The sequence below is a fragment of the Mustela putorius genome, unplaced genomic scaffold, assembly GCF_011764305.1.
Source record: "Mustela putorius furo isolate JIRA1106 unplaced genomic scaffold, ASM1176430v1.1 tig00003834_pilon_pilon_pilon, whole genome shotgun sequence".
Taxonomy (NCBI): domain Eukaryota; kingdom Metazoa; phylum Chordata; class Mammalia; order Carnivora; family Mustelidae; genus Mustela; species Mustela putorius.
The window spans coordinates 108,821,651-108,846,155 of record NW_025421987.1 but is presented as its reverse complement, the minus strand read 5'-3'; the positions used below and the strand labels follow the sequence as shown (position 1 = coordinate 108,846,155).

Sequence of the window (24,505 nt, the reverse complement as noted above, 5' to 3'; positions counted from 1 at the left end):
CACTGTCTCTTCGCACGAGATACAACTGATCACGCCCTCTTTTTCTCAGATTCTAGAACATGACTCTGTCAAACTCACAAAATCCTTCACAGTACCAGGGAGTGTGTAATTTAAAAAATTAGGGCGAGAAAGAGAGAGACTGTCTCCTGAGCCTTTTCTGTGTTCTCAGGCTCATCCCTTCTTCCAGCCCCTAAATGTTCACATCCTATGTGCTGTCCTTGGTGGCCCCACTCTACCCTCACCATGAGCCGGTATCACCAGGCCTCCATCTTCTACAGTCCTTATTTCCATGTCTCCATGTAGCATTCTAGACCTGTTTTCTCCAGCCGCCTAATGATCGTTTCTACGAGGATAAGACGATATCTCAATCCTACAACTGAAATGAAAATTATTATGTCCTCCACTCCAAACTGATCCTTTTTATGTGCTTCCAGTTTCAGTTCATAGCCTGATCATCTCCTTTACCCAAACGAGAACCCATGGGTCCCCAGGATTCCACTTCTCCTTTACCAGTACATTTAGTCCCCAGCAGGGCCACTTCGGGGTCTGCTAGAATTCCCTCGTCCTCACTGTCAGGACCACACTTCCAGTGCTGAGCCCTCAGTATCTTGTCAAAGACATTTCTGCAGTTATCAGGCTTGGAACATCTCCACCATCCTATATTTCTTTGCAGTGATTTTCTTGTTTTAAGCACAAATGGAGCCCGGTCACTTCCATGTCTCCTGAGTCTTTTGCTAATGATTTCCATGTGCCCAAGACAAACCAGACCTTCTAAGACCTAGGCCCCAACGTCCCTCTCTGAACCTGTACTCCACCAGAAGCTATACTGCAGCAACTGCTCATCATTTCCCAAACACACTCGTGTGCAACTCATTCTGTCTCATGGCAAAGTCTTATTTACTTCAAAGGTCAGCTCAAATCTTAGCATCTCTCAAAAGGCTTTCCAACCTCTTTCTCTTCTAAATAGAAATCTTTGTGTTAATCTCAGTTTTTTCTCTACTCCAGTGGCAAGTCTTTTACACTTTTATTTTACTGTTGATCACATGACCTCATAACTGTCTATCAGATTCTCCCACTAGATGTTGATGATCCCAAAAACAAGGGTCATGGAAATCCAGAATCCAGTACTGGGTTAGGCCAATAACTGGCCTACCATATGGTGTGTTCCCACTGCATGTCTAGGAAAGAAGGAAGGAAGGAAGGAAAAAGATTGAGAAAGCATACTCCATGGGACTACTATGACAACATGACATTAATTTTAAAGAATCATTAGTCTCTGCCTTCTTCGCTCATTTCCATTTAGTCCTTTCCTTCCTTCTTCAAGTCTGTTCATTTCCCTCTACCTTTATATTAACTGCATTCACAGTGGTAATGGCACCTGTCCACTAGGATCTAACTTTATTAATATTCACCTTCTCATGATGCTAAGAGGCATCCTGACATCAGGAGAAGACCACTGAGTTCTAGATCAGTAGTTCTTTCCACAAATATTTATCGAGCACCTTCTATGTGCCAGGTACTATTGTAAGTGCCTAGATTACATTCATGAACAAAAAAGACAAAGATTTCTGCCTTCATGAAGCTTATGTTCTATTAAAGGGCAAGAGGGATGGATAATAAATAATAAACACTGTGGAAGGTGAGGATTGTAAGTGCCAAGCTGGGGGTGGGCATGGGTAAAGGGCATATTGGGTTGTCCCTTTAAATGGAAAGCCCTCGGGGTGCCTGGGTGGCTCAGTGGGTTAAGGCCTCTGCCTTTGGCTCAGGTCATGATCTCAGGGTCCTGGGATCGAGCCCCACATCCAGCTCTCTGCTCATCAGGGAGCCTGCTTCCCCCCCTCTCTCTGCCTGCTTGTAATCTCTCTCTGTGTCAGATAAATAAATAAAATTTTAAAAAATAATAAAAAAATAAATAGAAAGCCCTCACTGAGAGATGAGATTTGAGGGGAGATTGGGTGGCTCAGTTGGTTAGGCATCAGAGTCTGGATTTCAGCTCAGGTCTTGATCTCGAGGTTGTAGGATCAAGCCCCAAATATGGCTCCAGGTTCAGGGATGAGTTTGCTTCAGATTCTTTCCTTCTTCCCTTCCCTCTGCTCACTTTCTTTCCTTGAAATAAATACATACATCTGAAAAATATATTTATATGAGATTTGAGCAAAGAAGGTGATGGAATTACTTAATGCAGAGATTCATGAGAAGAGCGTCTAGGTGAGGGTAACAACTATAGCAAAGGCAGTAGATGGGGGTGTTTCTGGGATGTCTAAGAACAACAGGAAGGCCTGTGTGGCCAAAAGAGAGTAAGTGAGAGGAGAGTGGAAGGAGAGGAACGCCAAGAGGTTAATCAAGCCAAGTGTTACAGAGCCTTATACACTGTTGCCATTACGACTTTGGCTTTCATTCTGAGTGAGATAAACATTCATTGCAAACTTTGTTTTAAGTAGAAGAGTGTCATGATTTGACTTTAAGTCATTCGGCTGTTGTGCTGGAAATAGACTGTAGGGGAGAAAGGAAGAAAATAGGGAACAAGTCAGGAGGATGTTGTAGTGATTCTGGCAAAAGTTGATTGTGGTTCAAAACAGGGTGGTGGCAGAGAAGGGGAGAAATCATTGGTTTCTGGATATCATTTTTGGTAGAACCAACAGGATTTCCTGAAAGATTGATTACAAAATGTGAGAGAAAAAGAGGAAGTTTCCAAGACTTTGGGGCTGGGACACTAGAAGGAAGTTTCCATCAACTGAAATGGGAAGCGTGACAGGAAGAACAGAGTTTGAGGCAGGGGAGGGCACAGGGAATTGAGAGCTTATTTTTGGACTTGTTGAGATTGAAAAGCCTATTAGATGTCCAAGGGACTATGTCAAATACGCAGTTAAATATATGAGCCTATGAATATATTTGGGGCAGATTTAAATATGGGAGTCATTAATGAATAGATAGTTTTTAAAATCATGAGACTGATAAACCCACATTTCTAACCCAAATACAATTATCTGCTATCCTTAGCCAAATTACCTAATCCCTCTTCTTTTTTATCCCTTCATCTCTGCAATGATAAGGTTAGGTTAAATAAGTGATTTTCAGCTGTGTTCAGTGGAGCACTTGGGCTTCCGTAGACAGAGCTGCCACAGTCAGAAAGATGTTTGCTCTCCCACTGCCTAAGCCAACAAGCAATCCTTTATTTTTACAGTCAGGATCCAACATACCTTTAGAGATGGTACAAATTGATATTTATTTTTTATACAGTATCATGGACTAGTGTGTGTGTGTGTGTGTGTGTGTGTGTGTGTAGAGGGTAACTTTCCAGATGAAATAATGAATAGCATCTCATAAAAAAATGACCCTGTGTATTTCCCCACAACTAGTCAGCTACCAAAGGGATATGTATAAATAAAGGTACAGATTAGCAATAGTACACAGTTATCCTAAAAATGCTTGTCATTGTTAACATGTGCTCAAGGTTTCCTCTCTGAAAGATACTTACTGAAAATCATATTTAGAAACTAAAAGATGTTATTCCATTTCTTTTAGACCCAATTAATGATAGCACTTCCTTTGACCCTGAAACTATTAGCAATTGATCATTTTAACTATATTATAATGTGTAAAGTTAATGCTGGGAAAAGACCTTAGAAATACTTCAGTCCAAAAAAAAAAAAAAAAGGAGAGGGAAGGCAGCTGGGGTGGGTCAATCAGATAAGCATCTGACTGCTCAGATCCTGGTGTCAGGGTCCTAGGATCCCGTCCCGTAACAGGTCGCCCTTCCATCCCCCATCCCACCCTACCCCTCTTGTGGTCTCTTTGCCTGTCTCCCTCTATCAAAGAAATAAATAAATCTTTTATTTACTTAATGCATTTTTTTTAAGTTTCATTCATTTATCTGATAGAAAGAGAGAGCATAAGTGGAGGGGAAGAGGAAGAGGGAAAAGCAGACTCCCTGGGGAGCAGGGAGCCCTATGCAGGACTTGATCCTGGGATGCTGGGATCATGACCTGAGCTGAAGGCAGACACTTAACTGACTGAGCCACCCAGGCACCCTACATAAATAAATCTTAAAAAAACAAAAAAAAAAAGAGAAAGAAAGAAGGAAAGAAAGAAAGAAAGAAAGAACAAAATGAACAAAATACTTCAATTACCCTCCCTTTATAGTGGAGCTTAGGCCCAGAGGTCAAAGGTCATACCAGAATTGGACCCTAGGTCATCTCCTGACTCCCAGTCTAGTGTTCTTATCAACACAGTATGCTGATTTCAAGGTTGCCTCAGAAATGTCACTGAGGTTTACCATTAAGGCACTGATGTATGATCTTCCTATTTTTCTCATCTATTAATTTTACAATCTTTATATTTTCCCAATCCATTAATGTTACATTATTGCTTTTCCAATTTTTCCACAGTTCTAAGGGTCGTCCTTGCTGTTGCCTTTTGCCTGGTGTCTGGTGTCCTGGTGGTGCTGCTGTTTACCCTCCTCCGCTATGGGCCCTGCTGGCACAGAGACCCCTATCGGAACATCTGAGCAGATGGCTGGATAAGGACGGACCCACCAGACCAAACTCCTGGGGTGCATGATCTCTCAGTGATGCCTCATTCAAAGGACAGGCTTTCACCATGTGGCCATCATCCTGTCCACACCCTTCCCTTCGAACCTGTCTAGAGCAGGGTCCAAACTCCAAGAGACCCAAGGACTAGAGAATGAACCCACAAGTTACTTGGTTAGGTCTCCTGATGGTTGCCCTCCTCATAGCAGTATGGGCTTCTTATTCAGCTAGGAGGTCTTCTGCAAAGGATGGTAGTCCTCTAGATCTAGCATGGATGTCCAGAAAGAAAGAAAAAATCGAACTCCAATCAGCCTTTTGCCTGCAAAGAGCAAAAGGTTGCAATGTGTGACAAAGACGTAGATTAAAGAAGACTGGATAATGAGGACAATTAAACTAGAAGTAGTATCATGTAGGATGATTCTTAAGAAGTAAGACCCAATTAGAAGGTATAAATGAATCATTTCTTTAGTTGTTAAGTAGATTTAATACAAATATGTACACACCCCTGAAAAGAAACCCCGCCCAGTGTTTAGTAGCTAACAGATTTCTGTGTGTGTATATGTGCTAACACACATAACATACACGTAGCTGTATTGAAACTGCCTTCGGGAGAGGGATTTCATTTTCAGAACCTGTAATATCAACTACTGTAATTGTAGCTCAGGTCATTTCCCCCACAACTTCTATAATGTGAAAAAAGCTAGAAAATCCAGGCAGCCATGGTTTTTTTGTTGTTTGTTTGTTTGTTTGTTTGTTTTTACCTCTACTGTCATCAGACCTCCATATTTTTATAGTTCCAATTTCTTTGTTTCATCTCAAAGTAAGAGATTTACTTTAATGAGAACTCTTCATGGCCATGATGAAATACTAATGTATTTAATCATCACAAATAGATCTGAATTTCTCAAGTGGCATGGCAGAAAGAAAAGTGAGCTGAAGGTTGATGACACCCTGGCACATCTCCGTACTGGCTTCAGGCCAATAACTTGGAACAAGTTCTTTTAAGTCTTAAAATTTGGCTTCATAATCTAAAAAAATGAAGAGTCTAGACTAGATGAATGAACATAGAAGTAACATCTAGTTCTCATGTTCTGTGAACAATTTGTTTTTCATTTCATGCTGGGGATTCATCATTGTCCAAGCAAGCACTTTCATGATTGATACCATTGCATTTAGCCTGAAATGGATTCTAAACAATCTTATCCCATGCTGACACTTTTACCATCCAGTTGGTGGGAAATTCAGTGTCATTCATTGGTAGGATTCTTCACCTTCTCAGGTATTACTAAAGGTCCCAGAATATAATTGGTGGGAAGAGTTGGATAAGAATCCTCTAGGCTATTGTCCACACTGGTATCCAGTAAACACACTGTCCATTCCCACATGGTCTCCTGAAGGTAGGCAGAGGACATCTGTGCATGGCCTCCAAGGCCATACACTTGGACTTTGCCATCCTGGCATTGTCCAGTCCCCTTCCTGGGATGATACCTATAAACCAGAAACTCTCCTAGAATCCTGCCCCATCTCTTAGTCTAGGAATCTTCCCCTCCCCTTGGATTCCACAGCTTTCTCCTGTAAACTTCAAGCGCTTACCTCTATCACTTTCTACATAATTCCTACTGAGCCAGGACTATTAGGGGGGGAAAAAAAGCCTGAGAAGGAGGGAGTTATATTCTCTTGCCTGGCAACTGCTGCTTCCTCCTGCAACACAAAAGGCATGTAGGCAAAGAAATGCAAGATCCAGCTTCATCCTCAACCTGGGAAGGGGAAAAACATCTATAGCTGCAAGAACAAAGGACAAATTACCGTCTCTGTAAAGTAGCCAGTCATTTAGTAATGAGACCATAACATCTTATGCTAATACGTAATGAGATTTGAAAATAGAAGTAGAAAATAGAACCGTAAGTCATGGATTTTTTCACTTATTTAACAAACATTGATAGAGGACCTATTTGCTAATCACTGGCTTAAATGCTAAATTGTCCATCCTTAATCTGACTGCCAAGGTGTTTGGCCGCAACAACAGCTTTATATAGGGTTGATGGAATATAAAAGTTTTCACCACCTTTCCCTAATATCATCTTTTAATACTGTCAGTAGCTAAAAGGACCCCTACTTTCTATTGTTTCTGGATTCTTTTTTAATATCCCTCATTTCTCTTCTTTTACCATCTCTTGATTATTGTAAAGAAAGCTTTCACGCCTGGCTTGGTTATTTCTTTTACCTTCCACAGAGCTGCTCTGTTGATAAACACTGTCATTGTTTTTCATAGTTAATGGCAGAGTAAAAAACACAAATGACAAATGATCTATAGTGACAAAGCTGGCAACACAAATCCACTGTACCATTCCTCAGGAAATAAGCTAATTATCTGTCTTCAACAGAAAAATATTCAAATTCCCTCTATCGATAAAAGTAACCTTTTCAGATGGATCAGAGAAGCTCAGTAGACATAAGGATAAATATTGTTTGAAAGATAACTGCTAGGATTGAGATAACTTCCGCTCTGAAATGTGTTGCCCACTTTGAATGGAAAATTTGAATTGGTATAGAGGTCTTGGAACAGGATTAGAGTAATGTAATCATTACCACATCACTTTAGGGAAATGTCCTAAAAAAATAAAATTCTAAGTAAGATGTACACAGAGAATTCCTAGCTAGAATGGCATTATGTAAAGAAGTATTAAGAGAATATGATTATATAAAAAGAATAATTTATGGTATTAGAAGAGTACAACCCTTAGAGGCAAACATTTTATTGGAAGTCATTCAACCAACAGAATTTTTTATATCAGGACTGGCATTGCTTCTCCCTGAATTCAGTCGTGTTCCCATTCTCCCAGCTTCCTGTTCTCGAGCCATCTTGTTCTAATATTACTAGCATTGAGCCTTTCTTCATTGCCAGGGGAGTTTCTTGGCAAGTGAAAGCCAAAATGAGTTTTCTCCTTCAGAACTCTCTTTATACAAACCCCATTGAGTAGTAATGAGCATGTGCTACATTTTGGTGCTTTAGACCAGGGCTGTCTAACAGAAACATAATACAAGCCACAAATAAGGACCCCATATGGGATTTAAAATTTTCTAATAGCTACATTATAAAAAGGTAAAAGTCAATATAAAATTTATTCTAATAAAATTTAACCCAGTGTTTCGCAAAAAATCACTTTAACATGTCATTAATGTTTTAAAAATTATTAATGAGATATTTTTCAGGGGTTTTTTTTTTTTAGAGTAAGTATTTGAAGTCTGATGTGTATTTTACCCTTAAAGCATATCTCAATTTGAACTAGGTACATGTCAAGTTTCAATAGCCGTATGTGGCTGGTATAATTGGACAATTATACTTTAGACAAGATGATGAACAGTTTTGAAGGAGAAAGAATGTTTTGGGTTGTTTTGTTTTAATTTGCAAGATTCACTTTCAGGTGATTGTGAAGAAGTGAAAGTCATCTTTCGTATACGTCTGCATCTTCCTGTTTTTTATGTGTGCTGAATTGATCAAGGATTTTTCTGAAATGTTTTACTTGCAAACCTGTCTTAACAGCAGTACCTTAGACTTTTTCCAAAACCATCCTATGCTAAATGAACTATTCCTCTTCTTACAAAATTTCTAAAGAAGGAATCTGACAACACACTTGGACTATAAGTATTGCTAGATTGGGGGAGGGGTGCCTCTTAAATTTTTTATTAAATTTGTTGTTACAAGTAACTGTTTAAAACAAAAATAAATTCAGATAATACAGAAGGGTCTAAAATACAAGGTAAAAGTTCTTTCTACCCACTTCCACTCATCAGAGGCAAGCTTGTCAACAATATTTGGTTTTAGTTCTTCTAGTGACTAGCATGAATTTTATGAACTAACTTACACTTAGATTTTTCTGAAATTTCGCATCTTTCATTGCTCTTATAATGCAAGATGTCCTCTTTCTTGTACTGTTTTTTTTTTTTTTTTATTTTCTTGAAGTAATTTTTAAAAGGCTACTTGAGCACTGAGCTTTCTGATTCTGACATGTCCAAATATGTGGGTATTTGCCCTTTCACTTACCTATCAGTCAGCAATGTTTACATTTTCAGGTTGAAAATCAGTTTACCCCAGAATGTGAATGCAGTATTCTGTTGTCTTCTAACATACAGGACTGCTGATGAGAAGTCTGATTGGTATCGTTCTTATCCAATGTAAGTAATCTGGTGCTGTTTCCTTTCTTTTCTTTTCTTTTTCTGAAACTTTTTAAGTATTCTTTTTATCCATGGAATTCTGAAATTTCTCTAGAATGCATGTAGGCAGTGTACCTGTTTCCTATTTAATTATATCTGGCTTACACTTGTCTTTGACTCCAGAAAATTATATCCTTGAACTTGTATTTCCTGGATTTATCCTCCATGCTTCAACTTTTCTCACATATTTTCCAGCTTTTTATTTTATTTCTCTACATTCTAGGAGATTTTATTTTCCAGAACACTAATTTAGTCTCCAGCAAATCCATTCTTTTTTTATTTCTAAGAATACTTTCCTATTCATTGATTGTTCCTTTTTCATGATAGCCACTTCTTATTTTATGAATGCAATCTATTCTTGAATCTTTAAGAATCCTACTTGAGGGGTGCTTGGGGGGTTTAGTTGGTTGGGCACCTGCCTTTGGCTCAGATCATGATCTCCTGAGAGACTGAGCCCCAAGTCCGGGTCCCTCCTTAGCAAGAAGCCTGCTTCTCCCTCTCCCTCTGTCCACCCTGCCCCCGCCCCAATCACGCACACACTAGCTCGCTCTCTTTCAAATAAATAAATAAAAGCTTTAAAAAAAAAAATTCTACTTGGAATTTTTTTCAAGTTCTCCTCTGTTCCCTAAATTACCTCTGTTTCTCTGGGCTCAGTTGTTTGAATTTATTAATCTTGGTCTTTCTCTTCCATGCTCTGGGTTTTTCTCAAATATTCATGAATCATAATCCACAAATGAAGAATTCTGTGGATTCGTAGGGATGGCTAGTCTTGATTTCCCTTTTAGTCATGTATATCTCTTTTCCCAACAATATGTTCTTGAATAACTTCATTAAAATTCTTGTTAGCTTGGAATATTACTTACTGTGTGATGAGAGAAGCTCTAACCTTCTCTTTGGCTCTTTCCGAAAGAACCATGTTCATCTCTTGTGGGTCTGACTACAATTTCCCCATTTTGACTTCTTCATCAGTTCAATCTTACCTGTTTATCTTAGAAGAATTTCTCCAAACATCTGCTCTGCCACCGTCCCTCTCTGTAGCACTGTTATGATTTCATTCTTATTTTTAACATCTTTTATTTTACTGCAGGAAAACATTGGGAGGAAGGGAAGTTAAGTGCAATGGGTCTTTTTTTCCCTAAACAGGAAACCCTAAGTTTGTTTTTCTAGCAAAGGGGTCTATAATTGCATTCGTCAAAGTTTAAAAATTATGCTATTCAGTGAAGGAAAAAGAAAAAAGATATAATGCTATGTACACAATTTAATTTAATCTCACTAACATTTGCTAAGTTAATCTCACTAACATTTGCTAAGTGCCTGCTCTTAGAATGAAGTAGGGCCCATAGTTTCTCTCATATTTTTCTCTTTTTTTTTTTTTAAGATTTTATTTATTTGTCAGAGAGAACACAAGCAGGGGGACCAGCAGACAGAGGGAGAAGCAGGCTCCCTACTGAGCAAGAAGCCTGAGGTCAGACTCCATCCTGGATGACCTGAGCCAAAGGCAGATGCTTAACTGACTGGGCCACCCAGGCATCCCTCTCTCATATTTTTCAAAGAAAATCTTAGCTCAAGGAAAGGTTAAATACCATTGTGCCATTGTTTGATGTAAGGAATACAGTACTGAATTATTTATAGACCCTGCCTTCATAAGGCTCACAGATAACATTAATTTCTTTAACTGGGTTTTTCTGTTTTTACTAGCTTATACTATTTTTCCTTCGTAGTGCCTCAAGGACTTGGCTCTTTGTAGTGCCGCCACCCAATTTTGCCCTTCAGTACCGAGTCTGGTTTTAAACCACATGGCCTCCTTGTCCTTCTGGCTAATTTTGCACAACACTATAGCTACCTTCTCCCCGAAGGTAGCTATAGACGTCTGGACTGTCTTGGCAAGAAGGGGCCTGCTTGGCTGCCAGGGTGTCATCCAATATGAGAAACCTGGGAGCCTTCGTGACTGGTGAACCCAGGACTCCATAGGCAACCACTCCAAACAGGGACTGATGCCACCAGCTTAAAGCTGCTGCCTCAGAAGGAGTTTTGGGAGGTGGGTTCCCTCCACCTGCTGGGGGTTATACAGGTGGTTCATGACAGACTGAAACTGCAGGCCCAGAGGCAGCTGACCAGATAGGTTCCCGTGGAGCCAGGGTCTTAGAACCGGGCAGCTACAGGGAGTATGTGCATCGGCCTAACCCAAGCCATAGCTGAAGCAAATGCGTCTATTCTCCCTGTAGAATCCGGACTGCCTTGCCTAGGTCGGGGTGCACCAGATGTTCTCCAATAAGAGATGCTCGCTGGAGAAACCAATACCGCATCAAGCCCCTAGTTCAAATTGGGGTTGACTGTTGCCTGCTTAAAGCTGCAGACTCAGAAAGCTTTGGGGGAGTGACCCCCCCTCCTCCCTGTAGGCTCATTCTGGAGCTCCCACACCTGGAGTGCTCCCACAGGCTGAGGCTGGCCCACAAGGTGTGGTTTGCACCTGCACACATACGCAGTTCAGGGTGGCCAGGGAACCCGAACAGGGCAGGTGGAGAAGGAGGCTGGGTCAAAAGAGACTGCTGTTTCAGGTATCTGGCATCCCCCTAATTCTTTTTTTTTTTTTTTTTAAGATTTTTTAAGATTTTATTTATTTATTTGACATAGAGAGCAAGATCACAAGTAGGCAGAGGCAGGCAGAGAGAGAGTGGGAAGCAGGCTCCCTGCCGAGCAGAGAGCCCGATGTGGGGCTCGATCCCAGGACCCTGAGATCATGACCTGAGCCGAAGGCAGAGGCTTTAACCCACTGAGCCACCCAGGCACCCCTGGCATCCTTCTAATTCTAATCTTAACCTACACAAGTGCCCATATTCTCCCTGAAGTTAAAGTCAGAGGAATCTGGACAGCCTTGCCAGAATAGGGCCTGGAGGGCAGCCGGGGAATCCTTCACTAAGAGACACCCGGGAACTTCAATTATTGGTACAGACCCTATCAGACAGCCAGTCCAGACGGGGACTGACGGGGCCATCTAAATTGCCTCCTCAGAAAAGAATTTTGGATGGTGTGCTCCCTCCACCCTAGAGGCCATGCAGATGATTCCGAACTGGCTGGAGTCCACAGGCCCGGAGGGCTCAAGGGTTCCCAAGGCAGGCTGAAGACGTGTGCGCAGTACCAAGGGCCAGACCTGGGAGAGGACAAGTGTCTGGAGAAGCCAAGTCTCATGGGAGAGGGCTGTTGGGGATCCAAGGCATCTGCCTAATTCCAAGTCTTAACCAGCACATATTCATATGTAGGCATACCTCAGAAATACTGGGGTTCAGGGACGCCTGGGTGGCTCAGTGGGTTAAAGCCTCTGCCTTCGGCTCAGGTCGTGATCTCAGAGTCCTGGGATCGAGCCCCGCATCAGGCTCTCTGCTCAAGCAGGGAGCCTGCTTCCTCCTCTCTCGCTCTGCCCGCCTCTCTGCCTACTTGTGATCTCTGTCCGTCAAATAAAAATCTTTAAAAAAAAAAAAAAAAAAAAAAAGAAGGAAAGAAAGAAATACTGGGGTTCAGTCCCGGCTACTATAATAAAGCAAATATTGCATTAAAAGGAGTCAACTGAAATTTTTGGTTTCCCGGTATATATAAAAGTGATATTTGGGAACCCTGGGTGGCTCAATTGGTTGAGCATCTGACTATTGATTTCAGCTTAGGTCATGATCTCTGGGTTGTGAGATCGAGCCCCTTGTGGGGCTCAGACCATTGGGCAGGGAGCCTACTTAAAATGCTCTCTCTCCCTCTGCCCCTCCCTGCTCACGTGCTCATTCTCTTTCTCTCCCTCTCTCTCTCTCTAAAATAAGGGAGGGGGTATATTTACACTATACTGTAGCCTATTAAATGCAGTGCAATAGCACTGATGAGGGAACAGAAGGCTACCTGAGGGCAAAGGGTAAACTGACGCCCTGCAACCTCCCCGCAGACCTCACCCCTGCTTGGCACAAATGTGACATTTTTCTAGGAATCTCCTAACTATCTTAATGTTAATGCCTTACTAGGGAGGTAAATAACCTTAACTTGACAATGGAAAGGCCTCCATTATCTCTTAGGTCCTCTTTAGATATGAAAATTCTTTCCAAAACTTCCGTTTCATTACTTCTCCGATTCCCAGGTATACAGTTACCACTCCTGAAGCCCACTCCATCCACCTGACCCACTCCGTGTAGCTGCTCTTTCTGCCCACTAGTCCTGTCCCTGTGCTTTTCTTTCTTTTTTTTTTTTTTTTTTAAGAATTTTTATTTATTTGACAGACATAAGCAGGCAGAGTAGCACGTAGAAGGAGAGGGAGAAGCAGGCTAGGAGCCAGATGTGGAACTCGATTCCAGGACCCAGGAATCATGACCTGAGCCGAAGGCAGTCGCTTAACCAACTAAGCCACCCAGGTGCCCCCGCCCCTGTGCTTTAATAAACCACCATTTTGCACCAAAGACGTCTCAAGAATTCTTTCTTGGTTGTCAGCTCACCCCACTGAACCTCACCAGTATTCCAAAACCACATCAGCATTAGCTCTTAAAAAAAAAAAAAAAAAAAGTACATACCTTAAAGAATACTTGATTGCTAAAAATGCTAACCATCATCTGAGCTTTCAGCAAGTCATAACCACTGATCACAGATCACCATAACAAATATAATAAAGTTCAAAATACCGCAAGAACTACCAAAATGTGACAGAGACACAAAGTAAGCAAATGATGTTAGAAAGATGGCACCAATAGGTTTGTTTAATGCAGGGTTGCCACAGACTTTCAATTTTTTAAAAAAAACAGTTATCTACGACGCACAAAAAAGTGAGATACTTAAGATTTCTTTCGGCCCCTTGTTCAAGAATATACATTGGTTTGATTCAAACCACATTCTCTATAAATACTTGATTTACCCAACCAGTAGTACTGTTGGTGCCTCATCACCTTTGGGTCAGTTTCAAGCTGGAGGAGTTCCATGCAGCCCCACCTGAAATTAATTAATTAGAGACATTGCCGAAGCATAACAAAACCAGCCGTTTGTGCCTAAGAATCCACAAGGATGTGAGGCACCTGGGTGGCTCAGTTGATTAAATGGCTGCCTTTGTCTTGGGCTGAAGCTGGAGAACTAGGTTTTTGTCTCAGGGAGTCAAAGAATGAACCCCGTGGACAACAGAGTGAGTAAAACTATAGCAGTTTCTTTCTTTCCTTTCTTTCTTTTGAATTTTATTTTATTTTTCAGTGTTCCAAAATTCATTGCTTATGCACCACACCCAGTAATCCATGCAATATGTGCCCTCCTTAATACCCACCACCAGGCTCACCCAACCCCCGCCCCCCCATCAAAACCCTCAGTTTGTTTCTCAGAGTCCACAGTCTCTCATTGTCTGTCTCCCCCTCCAATTGCCCCCAACTCACTTCTCTCCCAGTGTCCTCCATGTTATTCCGTATGCTCCACAAGTAAATGAAGCCATATGATTGACTTATTTCACTCAGCATAATCTCCTCCAGTCCCATCCATGTTGATACAAAAGTTGGGTACTCATAATACTCCATTGTATATATGGACCATATCTTCTTTATCCATTTGTCCCTTGAAGGACATTTTGGTTCTTTCCACAGTTTGGCGACTGTGGCCATTGCTGCTATGAACACTGGGGTATAGATGGCTCTTCTTTTTCTTAAGTGAAGATACACAAACAGCTCTCAAGAGTGAGAAGGGTTCTAACAGGGTTGCCAATGAAAACCTTTAGGGTTGGTCTTTTATAGAAAGCTAACCAGGGAGCTTAAATCCTTTTAACATCTCTATTGATAACCTTCAATGGCTTATTTCCTTTTTAGCATTGGTTATTCTTTGTTGGTCACAAGTAATTATCATAAAGACACCCACCCCCACACACTTAGAGCAGGGTGCTCCTATTTGTGCCCTTATCTCTGGTTTCCCCACACCTTCACATTCTGGGGATTTCTGCGAGCCTCATCACAAAGCCCCCTATCTATCTCTCCCTACATAGCCCCGTCTCTCCCTCACTCAAGGTCATGATCTCAGAATCCCAGAACGAGCCCCACATTGAGTGTCCCTGCTCAGTGGGGAGTCTGCTCCTCCTTCTCCCTCTGCCCCTCCCACCTGTTCATGGTCGAGCCCCCACACACACTCTCTCTCAAATGAATAAATAAAAAATCTTTTTAAAAATCTTTTTTAAAAACAGATTCTACAAGGATGCTTGTTAAAGATTCAGATTCCCAGTCCTCAATCCCCCAAATTTCGATTTAGTAAGCCTAGAAATCTGCCTTGTTAGCAAGCACCACACCTGACTCTGCCATAGGCAGTTCCGGACCTGTTTGGAGAAACCCTGCTCTAAACTAGGCAGAAGCCCTCAGGCTGAGCCGAACACTCACCTGCTACTTACTTCAGGTTTGTCAACTTAGTCAAGAGTCTGTAAGGAACTCAGAGATCTCAAACTGCCTTAGTTAAGTCGACATTGAAAATGTATTTTTTTTTAAAGATTTTATTTATTCATTTGACACAGAGAGATCACAAGTAGGCAGAGAGGCAGGCAGAGAGAGAGGTAGAGGGAAGCAAGCTCCCTGCTGAGCAGAGAGCCCGACGTGGGACTCGATCCCAGGACCCCGAGATCATGACCCGAGCCGAAGGCAGCGGCTTAACCCACTGAGCCACCCAGGCGCCCCTGAAAATGTATTTTCAAAAAAAGAAGTTGGAAACAGGCACACATTTGAAATGTAGTTTTAGTAGGTCTCATCTGAAGAAAGGAGGAAATTAAAGAAGTAAGGCCTATGAAAATTGTGGGTTTTGAGAACAAAGAGTGATGGCTCCTCAAAAGGTCGGCCATTCACAATTTGTGGTTCCCAAAATAACAAATTTCGTTAGCAAATAAATAGAAATATGCTTACAGTGATCATATTTTCCAGGCCCAAACATGGGAAAAATAAACTTACAATGCAATCAAATGTTTGAAACAATAATTTCTCTGAAAAAACCTAGGACAAATAGTAACTTTACCGAAGATAAGTAAGTGACATACCAAAGAAAATTTATTTTTTGTTTTTATTTATTTATTTATTTATTTTTAATGTTTTAAAAGGATTTTATTTGTTTATCTCAGAGCAAGCACAAGCAGGAGGGCGGAAGGGAGGAGGAGGGGAGGAATGAGGGGTGAGGGGTAGAAGCAGACTCCCTGCCCAGTAGGGAGCCTGACAGGAGGCTGCATTCTAGGACCCTGACCACCTGACCTGAGTCAAAGGCAGATGCTTAACTGAGTCAGCCAGATGCCCCTAAAGCCAAACTGTAATACATAACTCTTTGTTGCTCTATCTTCTAAAACTACATGTAAGTACCACCTTTTCCTATCTATCTTCCATGCCCCTTACATGTGTTGTACAAAGTAAATCATACTTGAAATGAATAAGATAGGTGGGGGAAAGAAAACGTGTGTGTCTCTCCTTCAATCTTTAGAAGTGTATTTTTTTCCTTTTTCCCCCTTTTTTTGGCAGTGTCTTTTCACATTTATGTCTGATCTACATATAATGAAATTATTTTAAAATTTTATACAAGACGAGCTAAGTCTTTTAAGCCAAATTTTTGTCAAGTGCTTATGTGTTAGAAGTTACTATTCTTGGGGCTCCCTTGGTGGCTCAGTTGGTTGGGTAGCCAGCTCTTGATTTTGGCTGAGGTCATGATCTCAGGAGGGTTCTGACATTGAGCCTGGCAGCAGGTTCTGCATGGAGTGTGGAAGCTGCTTAAGATTCTCTCTCTCTGCTCGGCAGGGAGCCTGCTTCCTCCTCTCTCTCTGCCTCCTCTCTCTCTGCTTGTGATCTCTATCTGTCAAATAAATAAAATCTAAAAATAATTTTAAAAATTAATAATGAAAACAGTTACTATTTTCAGTAAAGTGACTCAAGGAAATTTTTATTCAACACCATTTTCAAACATGGGGAACAAAAGAGAATAAGGTAGTAGAGCCAAATTTCATGGGTCTAAATCTGTGCCTGCCACTTGCTAGCCATATGATCCTGGGAAAGTTATTTAACATTCCCATGCCTCGGTTTCCTCATCTGTAAATGGGAATAATTATAGTACCTGTCTCAGAGGATTGTTATAGAAATAAACAGGCTAACATTTATAAAGTGCCAGGAAGAGTGCCCGGAACATAGTAAACACCATATAAGGGTTTGTTAAATAAAATATTGAATGAAAAGATAAGACTTTATCATTCCCAGCTAAAAACACTATGATTTTGAGTTTTATAAAGTTAAAAGAAGTAACCATGAGATGTCATTTTTCATTAGCTCTCTGTATAATCTTGAAAGCAAGGGTTTTTTCCCCCAATCTTCTTATACCACATTTTGAAATGACAACTATTATTAAAATGATGAAAAGTTTCATTTGGTGGAAGAATAAGAAAACTTGAGATCTTATTAAAAATATTACTTTGGCTGGGGATTTATTTCTGAGAGAGGATTCTTAATGTTCTCTGGAAAAATCAAAGCAACTAGATTTTAGCACAAGGTCAACTGTAATAGAATGCTTAAATAAAAGTCATTAAAACAGGAAGAGAGATTCCACAGTGAGGCCGGCTTAAGTTATTAACAATTCAATGGAAAGGTAGATACTGCAAACAAATGAACCAAAAACAAGCAAATGAGTGGTTTCTAAAGATGTTATCTTGTTAATGATAAAATAATTTCAAGTAGACTAATACTGAATATAGGTGGTAGATATCTCTCTTTCTTTGATCTCTTGCTACATACAGGGTAACTTCTTTCTTATAATTATAGATATAAATTACCTCCTCTGTGCCCAGGTTTCAATGACCTCAATGAAGCAGACATGGCAATGTCTCCAAAATTGAACAGCTGCTGGTGAACGGGAGCCCTTCAGTAATTAGGTGATTCCAAGCAGGGTCTAGTGATCCCCACAGTCAGATGATGAAGCGGCTTTTCCAGGCAGTGTTTGCATTCTCTCTGTAGTACGTCCATAGAAAATCATGAATGATCATTTCTCACAGCTTGGAAATCCTGAATAGAGTAGGCTACCAAGTTATTAAAACAGTCACTTTGTTCATCTTCTTTTTCCTTGCTACGCAGATCACCTTCCTGGCCTCTTAAGGGTGACATTCAGTTCAGATCATTCATCATGTACAAAATTACTTCTCTTGGTTTTCCGAAAGACTGACAGGGACAAATGGAGATGAGAAAAGCATTTACAATGCTTTTAAAGCAATGACGTTTCCAAACATAAGACATTAAGAAGCTGTTATGTTCATAATTTAAACATTTTACACACACACACACACACACACACACGCAATTCTTAAGAAGTTACTCTTTGTTAAAATGTGGAAAAGTACCCATATGAATGGGATTGTGTGAACCTGGAACACCCTAGTTTCACTAAAGCAATTGATGACACATTCCTGTGGTCAACAAAGAAATTTTGTACATTCATTTAACAAACATTTATATGGCACTTACTGTGTGCTGGTCCTGTGCGGTAGGTACAAATAGTAATATCATGTCCATTTTATAGGTGGAGAGTCAGAGGCTAAGTGATCTGCCTACAGTCTCAGAGCTGGAATGTGACAAAGATGTGATCTGAGCCCAAGATGTCCTCTTCTAGACAACATCCTTTTAAACTGCTAAACCATACTACCTTCCTTTGAGGAAAAGTACTCAGGTAAGATTCTCAGAAAATCACATCACATTCTTATTTTATTTTGTTGTGTTTTTTCTATCCAAAATGTCTCACTGGTGTGATGTGAATGCCTGAAGAAAATGACTGCTAAGATGATATGTGATTCCCATTCAAGTAGAATGTCCTTTTATTTTGGTAATTTCAAGCTTAATGTCTCTTAATGAAATTGAGGTGAGTGTTTTTTTTATTTTTTTTTACTTTATTTAGGATAATAATATTCTTAATCTGACCATTTCAAAATCCCTGAAAGATTTAGGAAGCGACTCTATATTCACAGAATATATTATTCTCCCGATTAACTCTGACCTGCCACAATTACATAGACATGACCTTAAAGTGGTTTTTATGTAGATGCAATAGAATATGAAGATAAGATCTGATAGTCTCACATTTCATGAATGACATTTTGGGGCTAAGATATTCAAGTTAACAATCTAATATGTTGATGAAATAACCAGATATGTGTTAATAATTCAGCTCTCCCTTAGCTCCACTTAACAAAAAATTAGTGCTGAGAACTCTGAGTTGTCAAATCATCCCTTCATTTTAGTGCAGCAAGATCACTGCCAAACCATATCATCACATCTGAACAGCTGATTAGTATTGCAAGTCCATTATGAGCCCCTCAAAGAGGGCTAAACCTTGACCCCTAATTAATTAATTAATCAATAAAGACAAGTTTCCAGAAACCAGAGCACATGAACCAGAGCACATAACAATAAAGGTAGTCAACCTAAATTTAAAAATAAATTTACTAACCTAAAGTTAGTAAATTTGAATCTACTTTTACCAAATTAACACAATAACTTTATAGACCATAATTAATGATCCTTTTCAGGAAAATATGCTGAAATGAAAGTATTACTGCTTGCCCCATGAAAGATACATTGTCCTGTTGGAAGGCAGATGTAGATTCTAAATAGTGTTGCCCATTTTAGATCAGTCAAACATAAAATAAAATAATGCAAAGAATTGCTGGCATTATATGCTGGTCAAGTGACTATGAATAAGTGACTCCATTTCTTCTTTTTTTCTTTTCTTTTCTTGTTTTTTTTTTTTAGAAAGGGAGGGTGGGAAGGGACAGAGGGAGGAGGAGGAAGATCTTAAGGATACTCCACATGGCCAGCTCAGATACTGACACGGGGTTCGATCTCATGACCCTTAGATCATGACCTGAGCCAAAAATCAAGAGTCAGAAGCCTAACCCAGTGAGCTATCCAGGTGCCCCTAAATGACTCCATTTCTGTATTCCTCTCTCCTTTGTTGGATTTGCAACCCCTACATGCCAATTTCAAGCATTTTAGCTTCATCTTCACCATTTGGGCCATAACTATAGCAGTTATGGCCTAGTGTATCTTATAATTGACCCCTTTTAAAATATACTATCTCATGTGTGAACCCAGAAATGCTAGTTGTACATATTCTAATATATGTTAAGTTAAATTTGAACTACTATAATCATAAAAAGTTGATATGCACACTATCTGAAAGCACATGTGGCACATATATATTTTAGGAACCACTTCAATAATTCAGGAGTCACTGAAAGTATTTCAAGAGAGATCCATTTGGGGGCACCTGGGTGGCTCAGTCGGTCAAGCCACAACTCTCCCTCTTTCCTTCTTTCTAAAGTAAATAAGTAATTATATTTTTTAAAGATTTTATTTGTTTTTTCACAGCAAGAGAGAGCATGAGCTGAGGCGAGAGATAGAGGGAGAGGGAGAAACAGACTCCCCAACTGAGCAGCAAGCCTGACACGGGACTCTATCCCAGGAACCCAAGATCATGACCTGAGCCAAAGGAAGATGTTCAATTGACTGAACAACCGAGGCACCCTAATAAATAAATCTTGTAAAAAAAATAATCATAGGGCATTTATTGGACAATATATTTTGATTCGATCCTGTTACTCCCCGTAGTTCTTTAATGTCAACAAAATGCTATGCAATCCTCAATATGTCAAGAATTCCAGAGTTTCCTTTTTCTGCCTGTTAATTTGCTAATTAATATGAAGGATACAAAAGACGTGTGGAACATGGATGGTCATGGTCCTCTGTTCTGTCTGTTACTCTCTAATGACCTGCCCCAAATTTCAGTGGCTTGAAACAGGCATTTTATTTTGCCCACGATTTTATAGGTCATGGATTCTGGAACAGTTCAGGGGAGTAACTCACCTCTAATCCACGTGGCATCTCATAGGATGGCTAAGATTGAAGAATCCATTTCCAATATGGCTTCTTCACCCAAGTGTTTAGTACTTCAGTGTTCCTTGGTTGCCTTTTCTCTCCATATAACATTTCATCCCCCAGGTCTCCTTCAGAGGAATTAGTTAGGTTTTTTTACAGCATGGTGGTCCAGGTTCATTGGGCTTCTAACATGGTGTCTTGCTTCTATGTGGAATAAAGTAGAAGCTGACAGGTCAGTTAAAGCGCCCATGCTCAAACTCAGGCTGGTCTGGCATCCCTTCTAACATATTCGGTTGGTCAGAGCTGTCACTGACAGGTTTGAGGGAGTGGAAAAAGAGTCTACCTCTTGATGGGGGAATGCCAAGGTCATATACTGAAGGAGCAAGCATATGCAGGAACACTGTTGCCACCTTCTCACGAACACACCGTCTGCCACACCTCAAAGAGCTTCTACTCTAGGACAGGGTTTCATAAACAAGAGTCTCTGCATAAAATTCAGGAGGTCTTTGAACTTAGGGAAAATTCTGCTTTCAGTTTCCCTAGTCTCTATGCTTTAGCATTTTTGGTCCGTTTTGAATACAAGCACAAATTACAATACTTAGAGCGACACCTGTGACTTTGTTACCAGTAAAAATTGCATATATTTTTACAGCACATTTTGTTGTTATAAGTGCCTCAAAATATCATTTATACTCATCACTATTTTGAAATTATAATGACAATAAAATCCTCCACTAGATCTTATGTGAAGTGTTAATAAAGAAGCAGTATAGAGCCTCCTGGGTGACTCAGTCCATTAAGCGTCCAACTCCTGATTTCCGCTCAGGTTGTGATAACAGGTTGTGAGATAAAGCCCTGTGTTGGGCTCAACACTGGGTGTGGAGCCTGCTCAAGATTCTTCCTCTCCCTCTGCCCCCTCCTCTCTCTAAAAAAAGAAAAAAACAAAAACAAAAAAACAATGTATTACTCTGTTACAATTTTGGTTTTTAGCATTTTGATAGCTATATTTCAATTTAGATGGTCTCTCTTATAATCTTATATATTTTACTTTAAACATTTAAAAGCATTACTCCAGAAAGGGGTCTACAGACTGCACCAGAAAGCCAGAGGGTTTCATGGCTCAAAAGAAAGTTTAAGAATTCCTACCTTGGAGGAAGATCAAAGCACTAAACATATAAATATAAAATAATTAGAGAAGCCCTACATAATGGTAAAATCTAATGTTGAATGCTGTAGCACGGGCTTTAAGTACTATAGGATTTCTTCCTCCTGGTGCTATTATTTGATTCAAGATAACATGTTTTTTTGTTTGTTTGTTTTTTGTTTTTTGTTTTTTGTTTTTAAAGATTTTATTTATTTGACAGACAGAGATCACAAGTAGGCAGAGAGGCAGGAAGAAGCAGGCTCCCTGCTGAGCAGAGAGCCCTATGCGGGGCTCAATCCCAGGACCCTGGGATCATGACCTGAGCCGAAGGCAGAGGCTTTAACCCACTGAGCCACCCAGGCGCCCCAAGATAACATGTTTTTTTAATGATTTTTGACAGTTGTATATTCTCATGTAATCATGATCACGGGAGGAATTAAAACAAAATGAAATCAACCTAAGCAGTTCAGATCTTCAAGAAATTTCTTAACTGGAGTGACTGGGTGGTTCAGTTGATTAAGTGTTGGATTTCAGCTCAAGTCACAATCCCAGAGTCCTGGGATCAAGTTCCCCATCAGGCTCGCTGCTCAGTGGGGAATCTGCTTCTCCCTCTCCCTCTGCCCCTCTTTCTGCTTGTGCTCTCTCTCTCTCAAATAAATAAATAATATCTTTTTAAAAATTTCTTAACTCCTAGTATCTAAAGAGTATCCTAAGATCCCAGAGAGGGAAAAACATGGCCTACAAGGGAATAAGAATATGATTTCACCTTAGGACTCTCTGAGAAAAATAATTATGAACTTAAGATTCTATACCTAGTAAACATGTCAATCAAGTGAGAAGGAAAAATAAAGTCACTTTCAGACATATAAGAATTCTGAAGTTTTATTTCTTATGCACCCTTCTAAGAAAATTACCTGAAGATATTCTCAGCCATAACAAGAATAAAATCCAAGAAAGGTAAAAATTTGAGATCTAAGAACACTGGCTTCAACCCAAGACAAGGGAAAAAGGAAATCAGGACGACAGGCTGGCATCCAGCCCAGAGCGCTCTCTGGTCCAGGTTGGAATAAGAAGGCAGAAGTTTCTGGAAAATATATCTTCAATAATTATATTGCATCTCTTACCGTGGATGGAATATGTTTAGGAAGATAGATGATCTTAGCGACTTGATAAAGACATATGACAAAAAAAGTAAAATAAAATAGAGACACTTTGCAATTATAGAATAATGAACAATATTAACACAATCACAATAATGGAAATACTGTGTGTTGGTATTATCAATTTTAGATTCAACCAACAGACAAAGCATTCAAGGATTAATTATGATTACAGAAAAGAAGATGAAAGTTCTCAAATTTGGAGGAGATTACAGATAGAAAAGTAGAGAAGGAGGCAGAGGGAAGAATAGGAGTCCTAACTTACTCACGCTATTAATAATAGCTAATACTGAATAGTTACCATATGTTCATCCTGAGAGACAATATGAATTAATTCATCCAATTTCCCACAATGAGGACACTGAGGCACAAGGAAGTACCTAACTTTCTATCATTCGTTGCTTCTTACTCCATGAAAAGTCTAAAAAGTACAAGAATCACTTTATGATAGATCAAGAAAATAGGAGATTTATGTATATTATTTCTAGAAACTATAATGTATGTACCAAATGCATAATGGCACAAAAATGGGTACGTAGATGGCAATGTGATTTTTATAACTCCACAGAACTGAATCAGTTTTGTACAGGTTCATGAATAGACAACCCAAAGGGAGGGAAAAGAATATAAATTCCAGAAATATGCACAAATGATATAAACTAATATACAGCACAGATGATATTTCAGTGAAGAAAAGAGAGGGCTAAGCAACTGGCTAACTATTTAGAAAGAATATAAGAAAAAGTTTTCAGATGAACTACACATTTATATATATTATGTATATTTTATATATATATATATATATATATGGTTTTATTTATTTATTTTAGAGAGAGGTTGAGAGAGACAGAGCATAGAGGGAGAAGCAGACTCCCTGCTGAGGAGTCCAACGCGGGGCTTGATCCCAGGACCCTAAGATCATGACCTGAGCTGAAGGCAGACGTTTACCTGACTGAGCCACCCAGGCACCTCCATATTTATATTTTTAAATGAAATCATACATAGTATACCAAGAACTTGTAAGATTATACAGATATAACATATACATATAATTTGAGGAGTAGGAAAAGTTTCTCTTAAAGGCTTTCACTTAGAAGTGATGATCTATGAGATTAATAAATAAAACTACAGGGGCACCTGGGTGGCTCAGCAGGTTAAAGCCTCTGCCTTTGGCTTAGGTCATGATCCCAGGGTCCTGGGATGGAACCCCATGTCAGGCTCTCTCTTTAGCAGGGAGCCTGCTTCTCCCTCTGCCCCTCCCCCACCTCATGTGTTCTCTCTCTCTCTCTCTTTTTCTCAAAAAAATAAATAAAAATCTTTAAAAATAAATAAATAATAAAAATAAAAATTAGAGCATGGAACAAAATAGCATAAGCAAAGTTAACAAACAACAAATAAACCTGAGAAGAAAATGGCAACATGAATGATAGCGGGCTTTTTTCTTTCCCGTGCAGGTAAGGAGTTCTTAGAAATTAATAAGAGGAAGGCCAACAATCCAATAAAAAAATACCTGACAAATGACAATACATGAAAAAGAAAATGCAAGTCACTTTCAAAGGGAAAACTTACTGAATGATATGCAGTTTGAAATGCAGC

General features: G+C 39.8%; 1 protein-coding gene across 3 annotated transcripts in view; it reads left to right on the top strand.

The window, feature by feature from the left end:
• Window positions 1-21,413, top strand: part of ACP3 (acid phosphatase 3) — a 63,162-nt gene extending 41,749 nt beyond the window's left edge. Inside the window, exons 11-14 of one of the 3 annotated variants that reach the window (XR_006609234.1) lie at window positions 4,389-4,552; window positions 8,664-8,705; window positions 18,255-18,401; window positions 20,099-21,413. Coding sequence is in view for 2 of the 3 variants with exons in the window: in XM_045088915.1 (XP_044944850.1) it covers window positions 4,389-4,507 (119 nt within the window). In the remaining variant the exon portion in view is untranslated. Of the gene's footprint in view, window positions 1-4,388; window positions 8,285-8,663; window positions 10,135-18,254; window positions 18,402-20,098 lie in introns of those variants that run through there. The other 2 variants (XM_045088915.1, XM_004762503.3) reach the window with 2 other exon arrangements.
• Window positions 21,414-24,505: the final 3,092 nt, after the last annotated feature.